The sequence below is a fragment of the Pseudochaenichthys georgianus genome, chromosome 16 (genome assembly GCF_902827115.2).
Source record: "Pseudochaenichthys georgianus chromosome 16, fPseGeo1.2, whole genome shotgun sequence".
Lineage (NCBI taxonomy): Eukaryota > Metazoa > Chordata > Actinopteri > Perciformes > Channichthyidae > Pseudochaenichthys > Pseudochaenichthys georgianus.
The window spans coordinates 29,169,549-29,190,287 of NC_047518.2; the positions used below are offsets into that span (position 1 = coordinate 29,169,549).

General features: G+C 42.0%; 2 protein-coding genes across 5 annotated transcripts; both read left to right on the forward strand.

Annotated features, from left to right (window-relative positions):
• The first annotated feature begins 214 nt into the window (after positions 1–214).
• On the forward strand, positions 215–8,546 carry LOC117461409 (circadian-associated transcriptional repressor-like). 2 transcript variants are annotated; one of them, XM_034103256.2, is made up of 7 exons: positions 215–468; positions 2,064–2,413; positions 2,543–2,618; positions 2,963–3,041; positions 3,413–3,596; positions 3,723–3,894; positions 8,347–8,546. In XM_034103256.2, exons 2-7 carry the CDS (start codon positions 2,066–2,068, stop codon positions 8,355–8,357), a joined length of 870 nt encoding a protein of 289 aa, XP_033959147.1. In that variant the 5' UTR covers positions 215–468; positions 2,064–2,065; the 3' UTR covers positions 8,358–8,546. The 2 variants fall into 2 exon arrangements, with proteins under 2 accessions (XP_033959147.1, XP_033959146.1); XM_034103255.2 differs by lacking the exon at positions 8,347–8,546 and having other exon boundaries at positions 216–468; positions 3,723–6,918.
• A 3,654-nt stretch (positions 8,547–12,200) lies between these two features.
• Positions 12,201–20,567, forward strand: prpf3 (PRP3 pre-mRNA processing factor 3 homolog (yeast)). 3 transcript variants are annotated; one of them, XM_034102650.2, is made up of 17 exons: positions 12,201–12,302; positions 13,133–13,286; positions 13,466–13,596; positions 15,082–15,249; positions 15,354–15,440; positions 15,565–15,824; positions 15,935–16,053; positions 16,144–16,331; positions 16,441–16,607; positions 16,740–16,822; positions 18,201–18,344; positions 18,433–18,532; positions 18,662–18,775; positions 18,882–19,000; positions 19,412–19,489; positions 19,585–19,640; positions 19,727–20,567. In XM_034102650.2, exons 2-17 carry the CDS (start codon positions 13,142–13,144, stop codon positions 19,877–19,879), a joined length of 2,112 nt encoding a protein of 703 aa, XP_033958541.1. In that variant the 5' UTR covers positions 12,201–12,302; positions 13,133–13,141; the 3' UTR covers positions 19,880–20,567. The 3 variants fall into 3 exon arrangements, with proteins under 3 accessions (XP_033958541.1, XP_033958539.1, XP_033958543.1); XM_034102648.2 differs by having other exon boundaries at positions 12,226–12,399; XM_034102652.2 differs by having other exon boundaries at positions 12,227–12,399; positions 15,568–15,824.
• Positions 20,568–20,739: the final 172 nt, after the last annotated feature.

Below are 20,739 nucleotides of genomic sequence, written 5' to 3' on the forward strand. Positions count from 1 at the left end.
CCTCGCTGTAGTAAAGCAGCCTGTCCCGAGACCACGCTCACGGACAGCACATGAGTAGGAAGGGCCGTGAGGGCCCGTGTGGCCGACCAATCAGCGGCTAGTAGAGCAATCACTGGCTGGAAAGCTCAGCCAATAGCGATCGACACTGCCGGGCCGTCAGCCAATAGAATGCGCGCAAAGCGTGGGCACGTGGATCTGGGCACATGTTGACGCCTTTATATATACAGTCTATGGTTGACGCTCGTAAACTGCCGAGAGAAAGAGCCAGCATAGACACAAACCGAAGAACAGCCGGCCGGGCGGTGTGTGTGTGCGTATGTGGGAGAGAGAGGGAGAAAGCTGAGGCTGGACGCCCCGATGCTGGTCCAGCCACGGAGTGTGTATTGACGGATCTGTTGTTTCAAAGCCGGAGATAGAGCTGTTTACTGTAGTTTTTGACAGCGGCTGTTTTATCTCACATTGCTGAAGGTGAGTAGCTCCTCGGACTTTATTTTTTGTTTGTTTTACGGCTGAGTTGGTTGGCTAGCCTAAAGGAATTTCCTGCCCGGATGTATCCTGTATGAGCTCCTGATACAATTGGTCAAAATAGCCAAAAGCAGTTAATTCTCACGTGGATTTGTTCCATGCATTTCTTTAATAAAAGATCATTACTATGTCATCAGGGCTTTTAATGTTGCCATAACATTATAATAAAACATCTCTTATATAACCGATACATTTGTTGGCATGTCATCCCGGTTTATTTCTAATATTTTATATGCTTCAATACATGTACGGAACATTTCGTATCATGATATTTTAGTTTATGTTGGTGGTGCGCAGACAGGCAGCCAACACCTGAGACGCAGCCTCATGGTCTGTACCTGTGCAGACTTTACACAGACAAATGCACCATCACTCCCACCACACCCCCCTCTATACTCACAGCACCATACCATCCACTATAGGCTTACAACTAAAACACATAGGGCGTGGAACATTTTGAAATAAAAAATTGAAATATAGCTTACTTCCACTATTTGTTTCAGTTGACTCGTGCAGATGCATGTAAACAACGTGACATTTGGTTTTAAGAGGAAGCAGGTGGCTTAAAAGGAAGCCAACCATCAGATGCAAATGAAACATGAATGACATTTTGTTGTAGTCTTGTATATAATTGTCTATATACCTGGTATTGGGACATTTTGTGGGTTAGTTTAATGCACCTTTCATCAGATACAATCACAAACGTAAATATCTCTTAGTCCCCTTTGTCTGGGAGAGAGTTTAGTTTTATTTCTCAAATTGATGAAAGCTGTGTTAGTGTGGATATTATTGTTTTGACATCTCTAATTCCCCCCTCTATGTTGGTGGGATGAAAGACCAACAAGCACTCAGATTGTAGACAGAGAGTGGAAAGAAAGCGACATATTGATGAGAGAGAGGGAGGCACATGGCCAGAGATACAGAATGTAAAATGTGAGTAGGAGAGGAAGAGGAGGAGGAGGGCTGGTCTGTGGAAAAGGAAAGGAAGAGGAGCACCAGGCTTGTGTGCATAACGAACGGGATGAGCTGAAGGGAGAGCAGAGATGAGAGGCATACAGAAATCTAGCCGAAGAGGTTTGTGTGTGAGTGTGAATCCAAGGGGGGATGGAGAGCAAGCCTGAGACAGAGAGGAGGGGCGAGAGAGAGCACCGGAGGCAGTGAGAGAGAGAATTCTGATTTCACTACTCTACACCCCCATCCCCCTCACAATTTACTCTGTTCTCCAGTCTCCAATCTCCTCAATGGTAGCCAGACATGCACTACCATTGTGTGCCTACTGCCTACTCTCTGCACCATGTTTAAACTAGGGCACCAGGATACCCACCATTTTGGGTAATTATTTTTGGTAGCGAGATAGGGGAGAGTATAAAAAAGAGAAAGCCGTTCCTCCTATGATATTGTTTCCGTGCCTTTTACTTCTTCTTGGTCTCCATGTACACTGCCCCTCTCTACTAACAACTTGCTCAGTGTCCAGCTAAGCCTTTTTTGTGTCTTCTCTAAGCCTAATTGAGTTTTATGATAACCCTCTGCCCCAACAGCAATGCAGTCCCAGGGCAACACTTCCTCTCAGCCCTCCATCGATTCCCTGAGCGCCGGTGACAGCCTCCTGTGCAGCGACTCGGAGCAGGCCGAGGACGAAAGCGACGTCTTCCTGACGGCTGGCTCTCCTGTCATCATCGGTGGCGTGGGCGGGGCTAAGGCCAATGGAGACGGAGGGTCGGAGAGTCCCGGGTCCCAGTGGACGTGTGATGGCTCTACAGATAAAGAGGAAGAAGAGGAGTTGAACAAGTCGGAAAAAGGCGGCAAGGCAGCTTGCATCAGATTGGACCAGACAGATCCTTCAAAACAGAATCCAAAGTCACAGGGAGACCTGCTGTTTGCTCAAAAGGTAAGTGACTGATGAGAAGAGGGATGACAGAACAATGTGTGCACAGGAAAGCCCGGTAGACTGATTCAGACAGCAAGGACTGACTCAAACCCAGTAGTAATCTATCTTCTCTTCTGCTTCCTCTGTCAGTGTGCTGAGCTACAGGGTTTTGTCAGGCCCCTGCTGGAGCTGCTGAATGGACTGAAGAGGGGTCGATTCGATCAAGGTAAGCATCCTTACATCACTGCTTTCAGTCAAGCATGTGTGCAGCCTGGAGCTAGGGTTGTAGATGCTGAACATGGGTTTATGTGATCTGAATGGCCTCAGACCATCCAATGGAGTGTTCTTTTGTACAGCATTCTGTATTGACCCAGCCTAATGATGTGGTCCAAAGTGCAGCGTGTGTGAAGCGACAGTCTTGTGGCTGACTCATCAGCTCACGAGAGTTTACTGATATCACAAGTGAAAGTGTATGTGATATACTGTGTGTCTTCACATGCATGCATTTTTTGCGACAATGGGGTCTTGCATTGCAAATACCTGATGTGGGATTATGTTTGTGATTGACAGGTTTAACTACTTTCCAGCAGAGTGTCGCTATGGATCGTATCCAGAGGATTGTGGGTGTTTTACAGAAACCCCACAGCGGGTAAGATGCTTTCCACTATCCAACCTCAGTGTTAAGAACTATCTGCTACTTATTGTAATCTTGCCTCTGCATCACTAGGCACTACATCAAAGTCGGATTGTAGCATGTTAATGATAATCAAATTTAAAGAATTATAACAAGAAGTTTACTGTGAGGTAGTCCTGCATTTCAGGCCTCATCCTGGTCAATGTTTTATTGAACAGTTATCGGGATGGGTAGAGTTGCAGCATTCACTGGCAGTGCAGAGAAACACCAAACCTTTAGAAATAATGTATCTAGATGTATATGCAGGACTGTAAAAGACCAGATGTTTTCCTATGCTTTAACTTTATGTCGTCTTTTTGTTTTTTCACTTGTCCTGTGTTTTGTAGGGAGAAGTACATGAACACTCTGCTCCAGGTTGAGGTGATGCTGAAGATTTGGTTTCCGCAGATCCAAACTCAGTCTGTCTCTGCAGGCTCCAGCTTCGCAGCATCACCCGCTCGCTCCCCCCAGGAAACTCCCCCCGTCACTCCACCGCACAAGTACTGGGATCAGTCACACATTCCCGTCAAGGTGAGAACACACACATTCCTGGATGTGCAAGAGCCTAGTTGTGCACACGCATAAACCTCCCTCTCTCACACCACCATAAATTAAATTATATATTCACTTGCAACTACTTTCATGCTCATTTTTCAGAAGCGCAGACTCAGCTGGACGGGGACGGACTCCCCCACCCCTTCCCCGGTGCTTTTCAAGTGCTCTCGTATCAGTGTGGAGGAGAAGAAGGTGAATCAAGAGTGTGATGAAAGGAAGAGCCCTCTTTCTTCGTCATTGGCACCTGATGCAAACCCAGACTCACCAATGGCGGGTAAGGACCAGCTAAATGGGGACATAAAGAGAAAGGACAGTGACAGAGAGGAACTAGGCAAACAATTAAAATACAAAGCAGGGCAAAACTCCGAGCCAAGCCTGACGTGGGTCCACGTTGCCCCCATCCTTTCCCCCCGAAAGCCCTGCGCTTCACATGAGGGCACAACAGTGGGAGGAAACAATGAAAACAAGCCCGTAAACGCCGTCCTACTCCCGCCCAGGAGGAGGGGCCAACCAGCCACACAAGACAGATCCGTCACTTCTTCCTCCGTCGCCAAGCACCCCAAACATCTGAAGAAGCCGAGCCAGCCTGTCACTGGGCAACAGAGTGGGAGTGATACAGCTGAGACATGTCAGGGTCAAAGTGCGGCTCCTCAGGTCACGCTCACTCCTTTGCCCGAGGTGTGCCCCACCCCCTTAAAGACCTGAAGAAGATTTTCACACCAATGGGCTAAAAGCTGCTGTGTGAGGAAGAGGAGAAGAGGATGAAGATGATTATAGATGCATTAAAGGGAGGAAGGGGAGGAAAGAATTATCGGTGATAAATGTTGATGTTTGATCATACATAACACCTCATCAAAACCTCCATTGAAACTAGTATCTCAAACAACAAGACAACATGTGTTTATGAGGAATCAGATCTAGTAGAGTTGATAATCACAACTACGTTATAATATTAACATTTGCACAAAAACAGTTGTGGTTGAGGCGGATAGGAAAGAACATCTAAAGCCCAACGGCTATTAGCAGCTTATTGAGTGATAATCTAAAGGAGAGATTTGAAGAATTTTAAGGAGCAGTTTCTCCTCAGCTTACAAGCAATCACTTTACTTAAAGATGACTGACAGACATCTTAACCGATGCACACACTTTATCCAAAATGTTATGATGTCAATTTTCAGAATGAGAGCTTCCAAGGTTATTGTGATGAGGTAACTTTAATCCAGAGTGAGTGACACAGGGTGAGCTGAATCTGAAGCTAGTCACATTTGACGTTACATACACTTGTAGATAGAGTTGAGTCATCCGGCTGGAAGAGGGATCGTGAGTTTTTGTCATTGCAAATCTTGTAGCTAGAGATGTGAAAAACACAATGTACAGAGCACAGCGTTATACTGTACATGTGGTGGGTGAGAGTCTTTGGAAACTGTGGAAAACATGATGTCATCAATTCATGAATGTAATCCGGGCATAGCATGGAGAGGTGTGTCATCACAGCCATCAGAACTCAAGTTTTCTTGTCAAGCTGTTGATCAGAAGTTTCTTCCCGGTCCTCGACTGCAAACTGAGCTGCAATCATGTCATAAAACTCCAAGAAAGACTTTTAAATACCAGCCAGAGGAAAAAACAAGGACCACTCAAAGACATGCGACTCTCGAGTCCCACAGTTAATTTATTCCGGTGTTGATCAGACACTGCATTTATTTATTGTTTGTGTTTATTCATTGGGCAGCTGATATCGCCTGCTGTGCTCATGCACAGGTTGGCCTACAATTGGATTGGGAAGATGCTGTTGAAAGTTGTTTTTTTGCTATCATAACGAGAGAAAAAAACTTGAAACGTTTTTGATTGGACTATTGGACTACTGTGCCTTTTTACCAAATAGGATGTGTTCAGAAAAGCATTTGGTGCTTTCTCAGTCCATTCATACTGCATTTTGATTGTTTGCTTGTATTTCACGAAACCAGGACAAATTCAATCCTGAAAGCCAACATGTAGTCATTTTCATCTTGCTTCCAAATGTACACACAGCATCCAGACCTACAGTATCATCAAATATATTCAAAACCGGAGTCTAAAACTCCATCCACAGTTACATTAACTGCCTACATCTTCAACCTTTATACACACACTAACTGTGGTGTGCTGATATTTGTAGTATTATCAGGTCCTTCCTACAGGAGTGTGGGGCCTCACCTCGCGGAGGGGGCCCTCATCTTGCGGAGGGGCCCTCATCTTGCGGAGGGAGCCGCAAATGCGGCGCACCTATGCGTTTATGCGGCGCAATTAGTGTGGCACGGCTCCACTAGCACCCCCGTCTCGCCGTCCGTCGACGCTCGCGAAACAGAGGGCCATCATCTAACTTTGCGTGGGGCCTCAAGTTCGCCAGGGACGGCCCTGAGTATTATTAAGTGTAGCTTTCTTTTGGTGCTTTTCTTTGGGTGCTCTTGATAAACTTGAAATAATACAGAGAAATTCTAAATGTAAGAGAGGAAATCTTTATTTGTACCACCCTCTACTGCTGCTATTGTTATTTGGATTCCAGTCCTAAGTTAGATGTTCGATAGGAGAAATCTGGAAATCTCTATCAATATTCTTCTCAAAGTAGGAGGGGATTAAGCGATGTGATTGGATTTACCTGTATTGTAAATATTTAGAAAACCATTTTTTTAAATTGGTATGAGTGTGAATTGGAAATCTGTGTACCTTTCTCTTCCCTAAAAGTGATCACAGAGCCACTGGCAGCCTCCATTTTCCTGCCAATGTTTGTGGAGTTAGGAGTGTAGACCTGTAGACAGACCCAGAGTCTCAGACTAACCCCATCCCGTCTGCAAACGTGATGGTACAATGAGCCAGACGCTGACTCGCGATCCGAGGCGGTGGGGGGGGGGGGGGTCGTCGTCCTCCTCCCTCCTGTTTTTATACGGTTGTGGTATGACAGAGAAACCAATTGCACTTATTTTACATTGTTTGTGTCCTATTTTCATGTGTGTTTTCTACTGCAGCGACCACTGCTGATTGGCCAGAAATAATGTCTTGTTTAATTTAGCTGCCTTCGTTCTTCCTAAACTGTAAAAGCTGACCGTAGTTCCCTCCCCTCCCCTCCCCCACTCTGCTGCATTTGTCTGCCCTTGCCCTCTCTCCTTCATCTCCCTCAATCCCGTTAGTATATTTTCTTTCTTAACTAAACCCTGTCTTTATCTCTTCCCATCTTTACATGCTATTACTCTTCTGGCTACTTTTTCAATAATGATAAATGGGAACAACTCTTTTAATAAATTACACATTTTGGAAATCTGAACTGTCTGTCATTTTGTGCCTGTTTTGTGAACTTTTATATATTTTATTTGTGTATTTTCTATTTGATGTATTATGTGAGTGAGACTCATATTTGGGAACGCAGCTCTCACTAAACAGATGTGGGGGGGACAGATTTACAGACTGTACATTTTGGAGTGAGGGAGGGCAGGGGGTGATGAGGGGAAGGAGAGGGTAGTGAGAAGGAGGGGCGGCATGGTGTGAGACTACAGCCTCTGTAATCTGACTGGCACTAATGGGGGGGGTTCTGGCTGATCCTCCTACCAGCTGCTTCCCCACCGATATAGTTTATATGTGTGTTGTTTATTCCATGATATCAATGAGTAAATACCTCCTGGTAGCAGAGAAGAGCCTGGCACGGTGGAGTCTGCGGTACATTCCTGGTGCAGTCTGATCTCTGGACCTCGGCCTGGTGTTTTTAGGCTTCTAAAATAAACCACAGGGTAAAAGTAAAAAATGAACCTCACCCATCACTCCCAAAAGTGTCCTGTGCTGCCGTGACAGTCTGTAAAATCTCTGTGTTGCCAGGGATAGACTTTCTATACAAACACAATATTATGTCTTTGAATGCTGCTGTTAACTCAAACACACACTAGGTGCCAGTAAATGTAATATTGTGTAAAACCCATTCATTTTTTCACTTAAATACACTATAGGTTATTGGTGAACATCAGTAAAGCTGTCAACACAACGTTGTGACTATTGGTGAAAATGTAATAATTCATGGGAAACTATTTTGACAATTGACTAATTGTTTCAGTTATTTAGTGAAGCAAACAATCAAATATTCTCTGGTTAAAGCTTCACGGATGAAGGATTTGCTGCTTTTTTCTCTTGATATATTTGTAAACTGCGTGACTGGGATTCGGAATATGGTCTGAAAAAACAACAATATGGACTAATTATCTGGCTTTTTATATAGCAAAACATTTATATTTTAAAATAGAAACTGTCATGTGTAATCACATTCACATTCCTGAATCAAAGACAGGAGACATTCACCATTTTCTTTCCACCTCAGCATCATCATGGATACAGCGTGCACATGGGCACGAGAGTGGCACATTTTAGGAGGGTGTGGTTTGATCTGCTCATAGGGGATGAAGTCAGCCATACACACTCATACACACATTTACACACTCACACACAAAAACATGCCCATAGCCAGAATTGTAAACACGCGATAGTGCCACTCCCCTCTGCACGCTCTGACACAGTGACTGGCTGATTTTGTGATGGGCCTGTCTCTGACACACTGACTGCTACGCTACAACAACAGAGAGTGCCCTCCCTCCCTCCACCCCCATGCCTCCCTTCCTTCCAGCCCCCCCTTGTATCCATGCAGTTTTTAGCAGAGAAGCCCTTGCCCTCCATCTCCCCCCTCTAATACTTCTCTCTTCCTCCTTTGTAGGATGGAAATGAGGAGCAAGAGGAAAAGGACGGGGAGAGGATGAGTGGAGGGCACAGGGAGGAGACACGACCTCACTTCTTTTTGGGGAGCATGAAGGACATTTGTTGTTTTTCCAACTAAATAATAATCATAATTTTTAGAAGCTTGACTCACTTGTTTTCACTGTTTTTAATTTTTCCTGCTACAATTTTGTTTGAAAACATATTTTATCTTCCTACTAAAAAACAAAACAAATTGATCATGCTGTGTTTGTCTATATTGCACCACCAGTATGCAGAGTAGACACCATCCATTCAATTTGTTATCGAGTCATACATGTCTTTGGCTGTTTTCACTTCTGTGAGTATCCTGCCAGCATGTGTTGGATTAGCTGAGCGTGTGTGTGTGCGACTGTGCGTGCATCAATAGGATTGCACATAATGAACTTACTGCCCCTTTTATCCCTTGCTGTGTTGGTTTTAATTGTGGTTTCCAAGTCCTCTTATTGGTTTTAACAACTTAATGATTTAAGGGTGTCTGTGCTGTGCCGCTGCATGTGAAATGTACGTTATGACGGGATTGACACAATGAGGTGCTTATTTACTTGTTCGGAGCTCCCCTCCTCCACATTACACTCACTGAACTCCAGTCAAACTCACGTGAGGGGAAGCCACGCTGTGACTTTACTACTACACAGTCGGGTACCAGAAAAGGCTCATACACTTGCTCTTACTCACCCAAAGTCTTGGGGGGTTTAAGTGCTGGCTAGTCCCAAAACTGCCCCGATGCTCATTAAAATTGCAGAGTGGCCAGCCCTGGGATGGAAATCTGAGCTTCATGGAAGTCATATCTGCCTCGCTTGAGCTCACAGCGATCACAGGCCTTGATGTGTGGGGTTGAAGATGCTGCTCTGCCCCCTGTGGACCCCATCACTGTGAGGGGACACGATAAAAACAAGAGATAACAGGACGACATTCTCAAGGACGCACGTGTATCTCATGACATTGTGTGTGATATTTGGGGCACAGCCGAGCTACAGGCAAATAACATCCTCATCATTTTCTTTGCCCTGAATGTGTTCAAGGGAGCCTGCTCGTGGTGACGCCATCTTACACGACTCCTCAATTATTCAAGTGCAGTGAGTGAAAGGGAATCACCAGATAGAATATACTGAGGAGAGAAAAAAAGATGCATAAAGTAGGAATATTTGGCAAATAAGTGAGAGATAAAAGCTTACACTCTTATGACTTGGGATTCAATGCAAGCACGTGCACTCACACTGATACTCACTCTGAGGTCCTTCCTCTCGGCCCATGTGTGAAGTAAAGACAGCTGATTGCCCTGAGATTATACCTTCCAAGATGATTTACAGACCCTGTCAGATGCAATAAAAATAAAACTGGGTCAGCATGATGAAATATACCATAACAACATTTGATGATTCAAAAACCTGTCTGATGAAACAGAGGGAATATCTTAATATGCACTTATGTAATCTTCATAGTGTGGCAATAATGAACATCCAACTGACATACCATGTTGATTTTGCACATTTAGGATTAAATTGTTCACCATATAAAGGGAAAATGTGGCCATATGGGACTTGAAAAAAATGCAGGCTAAATGGCATTCCAGTAATATATGAATATATTAAAATGATAATAGATTCATTCACACAGCTATCTCCACATGATACTTTAACACTTCAGCTGCACAGACAAATGGATAACACTGCCTGTGTGTGTGTGTGTGTGTGTGTGTGTGTGTGTGTGTGTGTGTGTGTGTGTGTGTGTGTGTGTGTGTGTGTGTGTGTGTGTGTGTGTGTGTGTGTGTGTGTGTGTGTGTGTGTGTGTGTGTGTGTGTGTGTGTGTGTGTGTGTGTGTGTGTGTTTTGTTGTTGCTGTGTGTACTTATATAGAAATATCTGTGGCATTGTTATAATATGGACTGAGGTGTTGTTGCATAATACAGTTGGCTGGAGAGAGAGGGGCAGACAGTAGCTCAGTGTGTACATGTGAGTAAAGGTGTTGTTTACTGGCTCGCTGACTGTTTGATCACAACCAGATTAAGGATTAACCAGGTTTAACTATAGGTTCTTGTTGTTTTACAAAAATGAAGGTCATAATTGGAGCGAGCATTTCTCAATTGAAAGACAAGCTCGGTGCTGTCTCAAAGAGTGATGAAATTATAATCAATTTGATATTGACCAATATTGGTTCTGGTTTTTAATACATAAAGATTTGCTGTAATTCTAAATGTAACATCATTGTAAATTGCATGCAAGATCAAATTCAATCTGAAGACAATTAACTTATTACTTACATTATTAAGTATTACCACCAATTACTCGACTTGGGTAGAACCAACAATTCATAGCCCCCCACAAATATCATATTAATGGTCATAGTAATAAAGAAAAGTAGCAATTAGTCACATTTGAGACGTTTTAATCAGTTTAGTTTAAAAAGATACACTTCATCAATGATCAAAATAATCGTTGATGAATCTCCTCTCTATTGACCTCCTATCTTCTTTGACCCTAAAGTCTGATTCCCTATTTAGGTTTGTGTTAGCACACACAGCTGAAAGGTCACAGAGTTAACTGGGTCCAAAGTTGTGTTTCTATACACAGAGGGGCCTGTGGTGGTAGAAAGCTCATATTTCAGCATTGAGAAAAATAGTTTCACAAATTTCTTCCTAGTTTTCTGTGAAACTCAAGTAGGGTTTCCTTTGAGTCACCATATATCATCTCATGTAGGAAATTGGCTGACCTCTTCAAACTGAGTAAAAGCTCAAACTGGTTATTCACAGAGGCTGGTGTAGCCTCAGGCGTACTGCAGTAGTGCTCAAACTACTACCAATGCACTCAGTTGACCCCATAGGTTGACCCACATCATGCAAAGATAGAAAAAACGAGGGGGTGGGCCTACAGGGTAAGAAAAACAGAGATCACCTGATAGTGGGGTAATGTTTTTAAAAGGGTGTTTCCATGACTAGTCTGTGATTAGTTTGGCTACAGCTAGGCAATGTTTCACTATATTGACTGATAAAAAGGAGATTATGGATAAGTTTTATTTTATTGTAAACAAAGACTCAAATCATAACCTTAGCCTACTCAAACGCATATTGTGGACTGTTTGCTTTAGTTTATCCTGTATTTTCCAGTTAATAGGCTATTGAATGCATTTAATCAACTTTGTGAAACAAACCAAATTACAACTCTGACAACCTTTGCATTACAATTATAATTAGACCTGGTTAATAGTTGCAACCAATAATAGTTATTACAGAGGATTATACTTAAATATCATACAAATATTAACTTTGAGTTATAGTAAGTAGGCCTACTGAGTTTTTTTTAATGCTAAGGTGTGTAGGCTACATGTGTTGCGGATATAGTTACCAGCTGATGTGGTAGACGTTAACTATGGTCTGTAGTTTAAAACAAACTTATGAGCTGATTCTAGTTTTCCCTTTCCCTATAGTTAACTTGCTAGCTAGCCAACTCACATGTCATTTGTTAGACGCTTTTATCTAAAGCGACTTACATACATAATACATTCAGTAATGTGGACAATCCCCACAGGAGCGATTTGGGGTGAAGTGTCTTGCCCAGGGACAAAACGACATGCTGACTGCAGTGGGACTCGAACTTGCCACATGGGACATTTCAACCTGGGTGTATTTGACAAATGAATGGATGAAGATGTCTGTCAATCCTAGTAATACAAAAATGTAACTATTTTGGGTAAATTAAACTTTTAAAAAATAGATGACTTTACTAAACACTGATTTTTCACCACATTCCTACCTTGATACTTTCCTCCATGTGCAGCTAGGTGGAAACGACGAACATTTGACCGAGAAGACTACGCAGAAATGGTCACGAAGAAATAACATTCTCCATTTCCGGTTCCGGGTCTTGAAACAGTAACGTCGTGTGAACGGCGCGACCAAACTGAAACTTTTATAGAAAACGTAAGCATTTTTGAGTTATTTACGCTACCGAAACCTGCTTGTTTCTATTTAAAGTATACAACGTAAACCCGATAGAGGATAAAGGCAGACTCGAAAGGTTTGTAACTCTTTATTGAGCAGTTATTTGCTGATTGTTAGTGGTTCGCAGACAGCACTATGCTAACATGAATTAGCATTTAACGTTAGCCGAGAAGTTGTGGCAGTTGCGATTGATTTATGTTGATTGTGTTGCTCATGTTTGCACATTTTCAGCCAGTCGACTCACAAACTACTGCATGCTTTAGACTGTTTGTGTGTATACATTCATATAATTATTGGATTAGATGTTTGTAAGTGGATGAGTGAGAGCGGATGTATGGTGTCCAGGGCATGCGTGTTCTGATATACCTACATTGTTTATGATTTGTCAAGGCTATATTTTACACTGCAAAAGAACGAAGGGAGAAGTTTCAACTCCAGTTTGAATGGTAAAACACTGTTCAACCACTGTGGAGATTTAAATGTCAAAATTCAAGAAAGCTGTCTTGCATGCACATTTTAATATAGCATAGTCTACAGCTGTAAACTGTAACTAGTGTTGAACAATCAACAACATTACATTCCTGACAACCATAAATCGTTTGAAAGATCTCCTTGATGCGTCATATTAAATGTATACTGATCAGGACTCTTGGAGTAGACACATGTTGCTGTTGTTATTATGTAGCCCTGTTAAGGACTGCATTAAGACTCAAAGAGGGTTAGCATTTATGGAGAAATAGGCTGATTATTTTGTTGATCAGCATTAACAAACAATTGTTATATATTATAAATGTTGCAATGTTTTGTAGGATTGGAAGATGTCTCTTCCCAAGCGGGAGGTGGAGGAGCTGAGGCCATGGGTGGAGCGAACTGTGAAGAAGGTGCTTGGTTTCTCAGAGCCCACAGTGGTTACTGCTGCTTTGCACTGTGTTGGAAAGGGACTCGACAAACGAAAGACCATAGGTAACTGTATTGACCCTTTTCATTCATAATGTGTTTTATCCAGATACTTGAAGATGTAATAAATATAGAATTATGACTTGTTTACTTTTACACTTGACTACAGAGGTTAACATAATTAAGACAATGGTCTCAGTACTCCTACATTTGTGCACATTTGTTGACTCTCATTCCCACCTCAGACCAGCTGCGCCCCTTCCTTGATGACTCGGCAGGAGGTTTTGTGGAGCGTCTTTTTGAAGCTTTGGAGGAAAGCCGCAGTGCACGTGGCCACAAAGGATCAGGAGAAAAACACCGCAAGAGAGACCTCAAGGTAAGCAATCAATTTCCCTTGAATTAGCTAAATCTGCATAATCCCAAAATACAAAATTGGATTAATAGAAATGGAAATGACAGTCACCACGTCATTTACATGAGCTGTTATGATAGTGAGAACATCTGAGAATGTCTGTACACATACAGGGCTCAACGCTAACTTTCAAAAGTGGTTGCCAGGCTGGCAACCAGGCATCAGCTTTTGGTTGCCAAAACCGAAAATACGGTTGTCATTTTTAGTCACCTTATATTTTAAATAATTAAGATACTATACAGTTATATATCAACTTAATAATGAACAAGTGACACAAAAGAATGTTCAAATGCTTTTCAATAAGTAATTAACACAATTATTTGAAACTTAAGTGGTAGTAAACTTGTCCACCCTCAATTGCTGGTAAACAAAATACCAGTAGTGCAGCTGCTGTCATGTTCTTCACAGATCCACAAATGAATTGAGCAAGTCACTAGTTTCTTGGTCATCCGTTGTCTTCCTTTCAAATGTGGGTTTTCTTGACCTTTGTGCTGACCCCCACCATAGATCCATTGGCCCTTCAGCATTGATTGTGGTTCTGTCATTGGCCAGACTAATACATTTCTAATGTTAAATCAATGAAAACCATTCACAGTTAAGAATTAGATATTAATTTGTAATGCTGTAAATTACCTTTAATATGTCTAACTATATTTAAAATGTGTTGCCTTTTTATAGAAGTGATTATATTTGTATGCCAATATTTTCCTATGGTAAAGTTTCGTTTAGCACTTTTATTTGGTAGTAATAAGATCTGGACTCTTATTTTGAAGGAACTTTTACCTAAAGGGAATGGACAACAGAGCAGAATGTACATATATTTTGCCTCCCAAGACTTTACCTGTTTCCTCTTTGCTTTTCGTTCGGGTTCACCTTGCGCTTTATCAGTTGAATCACTTTGATCCTCCGTTTGAGATGTTGACGGGTTGGCCGAACTTTTTACCCCACAGTCAAACAACTTAATTTGCTTCGCCATTTTTTGTAAAGCAAACACACGGCGCACCGCACAAGGGAGTAAACGTGCGTCGCTTTCTGGCTCCGTAATCACACCAATGAACATGCAACTTAAGTATCAGTTTCCGACTGGTCACAACAATAATTAATTATCACTCTTAATACAACAAATAATTAACATTTATCTCTTTTGGGGTGCACATTTAGCTGTTTAATGTCCTCATTTCTTTATGTTAAAAACTGGTTGCCACTGAAACCAAAGGCCAATAAGTGGTTGACATTTTTTCTGAATGGTTGCCAATGGCAACCGTTACTGTCAAGCGCTGACATGCATAGTTTGATTCCTCTCAAAACTCTGTGTGGAGATTATTGACAAAAACATAATCATATTTGATAAATATATATTTAATCATATAAGTAGACATAGTGTATCAACAATGTGGTTTAATGATGACATGTGATATTGTTGTTTCTCATTTGGCTGGTTGGTCTCAGGATGTATTTGGTGATGAATCTGAGCCGGTTGCAGTGCGAGAAGCTCCAGAGATAGTAGATGTGCCAGCTCCAAAGAGGAAACGCGTCCCCCGCTTCGAGGAGGTGGAGGAGCCCGAGGTCATTCCTGCACCTCCAGCAGAGAGCCCGGGCATGCTCACCAAGATGCAGGTATAAGATTATCTTCTTATGACTGTTAGGATTATACCTGAGCAAGTTGTTTTTATTCAATTTGAATCATTTTTCATCTACTAACCTCTTCTCTGTACTGTTAGATTAAACAGATGATGGAGGCAGCCACAAAACAGATTGAGGAGAGGAAGAAACAGCTGAGCTTTACCTCTCCAGTCCCAGCTGCACATGTAAATACAATTTTCCTTGTTGACTTGAAGACTTAAAAACAAGTATCAGTAATTTCCGACAATGTTTGACATTGTTGTTATTTCTCATTGATTTGAGTGGTTTTCTCTTGTCACACCATTGGAGCAGATGGAAATCCCTCCAGTCTCTCGGCTTCTCGGCAACTCTGCTGCTGCAGCTGGAGGCGGGGGCTCGTCCATCGCCCCCTCCCAGGCTGCTAGCTTCATGAATGACGCCATCGAGAAGGCCCGCAAGGCTGCTGAGCTCCAGGCCCGCATCCAGTCCCAGTTGGCCATGAAACCTGGCATCCTCGGGGCCCTGGGTAACACTGGCGCTCACAACATGGTGGCACTAGCTAATCTTCATGCCATGGGAATTGCCCCACCGTGAGTAATGGGACAGTATTTGGGTTTTTAAACTCTACTTTGAAAATAAAAAACATTTGTTAATGTGACACTGTAAAATAGACTGCTTTCTCTGTGTGCCTCTTTTATAGAAAAGTAGAAATCAAGGAGATAAACAAGCCAACACCTCTTATTCTTGACGACCTGGGAAGAACTGTGGATGCTAGTGGCAAAGAGATTGAACTCACACACCGCATGCCTACTTTGAAAGGTAAGTTCAACCTTGTCTAATACCTGTGCACACACACAATCTTTATTTCTTGATTTCATGTTCTTCATTGCATTTTCCTCTGCTGTGTAGCAAACATTCGAGCTGTAAAGAGGGAGCAGTTCCGTCAGCAGCTGAAGGAGAAGCCTGGGGAGGATTTGGAGTCAACGTCCTATTTCGACCAGCGTGTCAATATTACACCAGCTATTCGTGCTCGAAGGGGCTTCAAATTCCATGACCAGGGGCGCTTCGAGAAGATTGCTCAGAGAATAAGAACTAAGGTCGGTCGTAACTCCAAAACACTCGCATATCAGCCGTGTTCTCGTTTTTTTTGTAAAGGACATACAATTAAAAAAAACTGTTTGTCCCTCTTTGCACTGACCTCACCAGGCCCAGTTGGAAAGGTTGCAGAATGAGATTGCCCAGGCAGCAAAGAAGACAGGAATCCAGGCATCCACCAAGTTGGCACTAATCGCCCCCAGGAAAGACATGGGAATCGGAGAGGTGCCCAACATCGAGTGGTGGGACTCCTACATCACGCCCAACAACGTAGACATGTAAGAAACTGCAGCTATCCTAAGAACTTGTCAGTTTGTAAGGTTAAATGTTACTGCTGTGTTTTCTCATTCAAGTTGTACCTTCAATCTACTGCAGTTAACTGACATGATTTCCCCCCTTATCTTATTAAGATCATCCGACACAGCATTTGAAGAGATGGAGCTCTTCGGTGTGACCAATCTTGTAGAGCATCCTGCCCAAATTAACTCTCCAGGTGAGTGTATGAAAGGTGAAAATAAGGCAGTTGAATGTGCTATCAACCAATGCTGTCCCATCATGGGGTGGTAGTTCACTCTAAGCCAGTGGTTCTCAACTGGTGGGTTGAGGACCCGTTTCGAGTGGGTCGCAGATGTGAGTGGAGAAAAATTAATTATTTTTTTGTTTGTGGAAAAGTAAAAAAAAAAGTAAAACTTTTATTTTGAAGGCCCGATTTCCTAACGCTGTGCATGCAGTAGGCGTTGGACTGGAAGTACCGGAGACATCAACGTTTTTTTTTAGTCTTTTTCTGGCCTATCAGAATCCAGATTGTTGCCGGAAGTCCCCACGGAGAATAACTACCCGTACCCACAATTTAAAGTAATTCACACAAAATGTCGGCTAGTAATAGATTTATTTATTTTCTTCTCAGTGTACCAGAATGCGTAGTTTATATGTTAGTATTTCTAAAAATCTCCTGGGGGAGAAAAGCATGTGTGACTTTTTGTGTTATACAGTTCAGTTTTGATTCCATCATCTTGTTAAACCTTTTTTTAAAGCATACTTTAGTTCTGTGAAGGGATATGAGGGATATATGTCCTGTACTTCACTTTAATTAATATTGTATGCTGAAAAGCGTATAAATTACAGCACGATTTTTTTTGTTGAATATATTTTAGTGGTTCAAAATTTCGGGTCGCAATTTATTGACAAAGGAAAAAGTGGATCCTGAGGCCGGACCAGTTGAGAACCACTGCTCTAAGCCAGTGCTTCTCAAAGTGTGGTGTCCGTGAGTGCCCCCTAGTGGTCCGTGAGTATATTGGTAACATTTCGCATTTGCAATAAATAAATACATTTAGGTTTTCCGTACTCTCGCGGGAATATCTCCGCAATGGAGCGAGCTTAAGTTTAACTTTTGATGGCATGATATAGCCCAGCGCAACACCTTCATCACACATGTTTCCACTTGTTTGTACCATTTGCAGGCGATTTTTAATCTGTTCTAGAAAAAACGATGTGACTTTGGATATTTGTGGAGTTAGGTGGTCCGCGAGTGTTTTTTTTATTGGTCAAGTGGTCCTTGGTATGAAAACGTTTGAGAAACACTGCTCTAATCGATAACAAATGGTTTCAGACTACATACAAATCCGAAAAAATTGCAATGTAAAAAAGTATACAATTGATGTCGCTCAGTAGTGTGTTGGTTTGTTTGTGTGTGTGTGATACATTTTTGAGTCCCTGAGCAAACCATTGAAGGTGCATGCTCTAATATTTGATTGAACATTATATACCTTTACCCTGACTGGAAGCAAATACAACTCCTTCAAACAAAGTATTTATTTCAATTGTTAGAATATATAAATGTATATATGTCTTTAAAAAATGTTGTCCCTCAGTTGATACAGATAAGTCGGTAACGTTGGGAGTTTACCTCACAAAGAAAGAACAGAAGAAACTGAGAAGACAGACACGAAGGGAGGGACAAAAAGAAGTTCAAGAAAAGGTTCGTCTGGGGCTGATGCCTCCACCAGAACCAAAAGGTACCCACACACAGATTACTGTTATAAAAAAACGTTTGATAATTAATACTCTCCAGAATGTAACTGATGTTTTCCTTTATTTCACTAGTGCGCATCTCCAACCTGATGAGAGTGCTGGGGATGGAGGCAGTCCAGGATCCAACAAAGGTTGAAGCCCACGTCAGAGCGCAGATGGCCAAGAGACAGAAGTGAGTTGATATGTTTACCTCCACACAGCTTCACTCGCTCCTCATTTCCCCAAGAATCCATTGTAACATTGTGTGATCAAAACGGTACCTTTTCTTGGAGATTTTCTAATATTTTCCTCCTCTTTGCAGGGCTCACGAGGATGCCAACGCAGCCCGAAAGCTCACATCAGAGCAGAGGAAAGAGAAGACGGTCAAGAGGTTAAAAGAAGACCTCACTGACGGTGTTCACATTGCAGTGTACAGGTGCGCATCTGCCGCAACAGACCAAATACTGTTTTTAGTACATTGTGCAATTTGTGTTGCAGAATAGAAGTTTGTCTAATTCAGATGTATTGCCTTCCCTGTACAGGATCCGTTACCTGCAAAATCCTGCCAAGAAGTTTAAAGTGGAGGCCAACGCCAACCAGCTGTACCTGACAGGCACAGTGGTTCTGCACAGAGACGTCAATCTGGTCGTGGTGGAAGGAGGTGAGGCAACTCAGACCCGTCAATGCAAATAAATAAATAGCCCCTTTTAAAAAGTCGAATTTTTCACCAGTAAGGTTGTCTTTTTCCTCAGACTTTACGCTGTATTTATCCATTAAAATGTTGGAATTTTTTTGTTTGCCGTTTATAATTGTCCCAAAGCTTTTTATTGTTTAGTCTTGCATTTGGTTTGCATTTCTCTCTTACCCCTAGAGACATGAAAGAAGAGTTGGAAGATTTGAAAAAAACATTTGATTATTTTGACTTAAATACAATTCTTAGATGATTCACGACAGTTGAGTGAATAATCAGTTCATCAGAAGTATTTTCAATTTCATTAGGAAACGTATTGAAGTTATCATTGCATTTCGCAAGGATCTGTACTAAACAAATGTTTCTCTCTCCTCCTTTAAGGCCCTAAATCCCAGAAAAAGTTCAAGAGGCTGATGATGCACAGAATCAAATGGGTGGAGCACAACAGTAAAAGAGAAGGTAAGAGTAGCTTGACTTAATGTTGTGTGCTAGTTGTTGTGCCTTTGTTCTTCTTTTTAGGAAAACTAAACTCCTTACCACTGTTTCTCCATTAGGACTTGATGGTGATGATGATGCAAAAAGAAACAACAAGTGCTGGTTGATTTGGGAAGTAAGTGTTCACAAAATCTTATACAACTTAAATATAGATATTTTTTTGATTGTATTCAATTCTAATGGTTCATCTTGGATCTCCAGGGCACAGCTAAAGAGCGCAACTTTAAGGGGGAGATGAAGTTCAAGCAGTGCCCGACAGAGAACATGGCCAGGGAACACTTCAAGAAACACGGCACAGAACAGTACTGGGATCTCGCTCTCAGTCAGAGTGTGTTGGACGGCACAGACGACTGAAACCTCCATAACTGAACCTGAACCTTCTACAAGCCCTTGGCCTCACAGCCGGTCAGCCCTCACTGCTGACCGGCTGCCTTCAAATGAGGACATACAGACTTAATCAAGAGACGTGAACATAGCAAAAGGCGGAACAATACACCTGTGTGGATGTGTCTGCAAGAATGTGTGACAGATGAGTGAGTGTGTTTATGCCTGCGTCGGTGTTCATCTCTTTGTTGGTAGGCTATTCTGTCAGCTATTGTGATGTCTGTTATTGAATACAATCTGACAGATTGCACTGTGTGATGTAAATCACTTACCTAAGGCTTTTTTGTGATGATGAGTAATGTTTCTCGGATTATGTTTTGACTTTTGTGATGAAGTCCCCCTGAAAATATTCCTTATTTGAGTCAAAGCATTTACTACAAACCACTCCATCAATGAATTACAATACTGCTATTGCAATAACACATGTAGAGTAAACCAATGCAACTAGATGATAAACTTGGAAGGAGTCATGGGTAATGTAACTACATTGTCATGCAAGTACAACCTATTGAGTCATTACAGGTACATTTCACAGAATGTAAAGTTAATAAATTCCTCCTTTTTTATGTTTTTGAGAAACAAACAAATATTTGACTCAGCTGTAGTTTCTTTTCTCTAACATTACAGTCACAGCCTTGAATAAACAACGTTCAAACGACTCCTGCCTCTTCTTTCCGCTAGTTTGAATCAAGCCAATCATATTTAATTTGACATTTAAGTTTTATAATTATCAAGTTATATTCGGTACATACCTCATTAACAAAGCCCACTGCCACCTATCCTCAGCCACTCCATATACACTATGCATTGTATTAATGCGAACTACATCT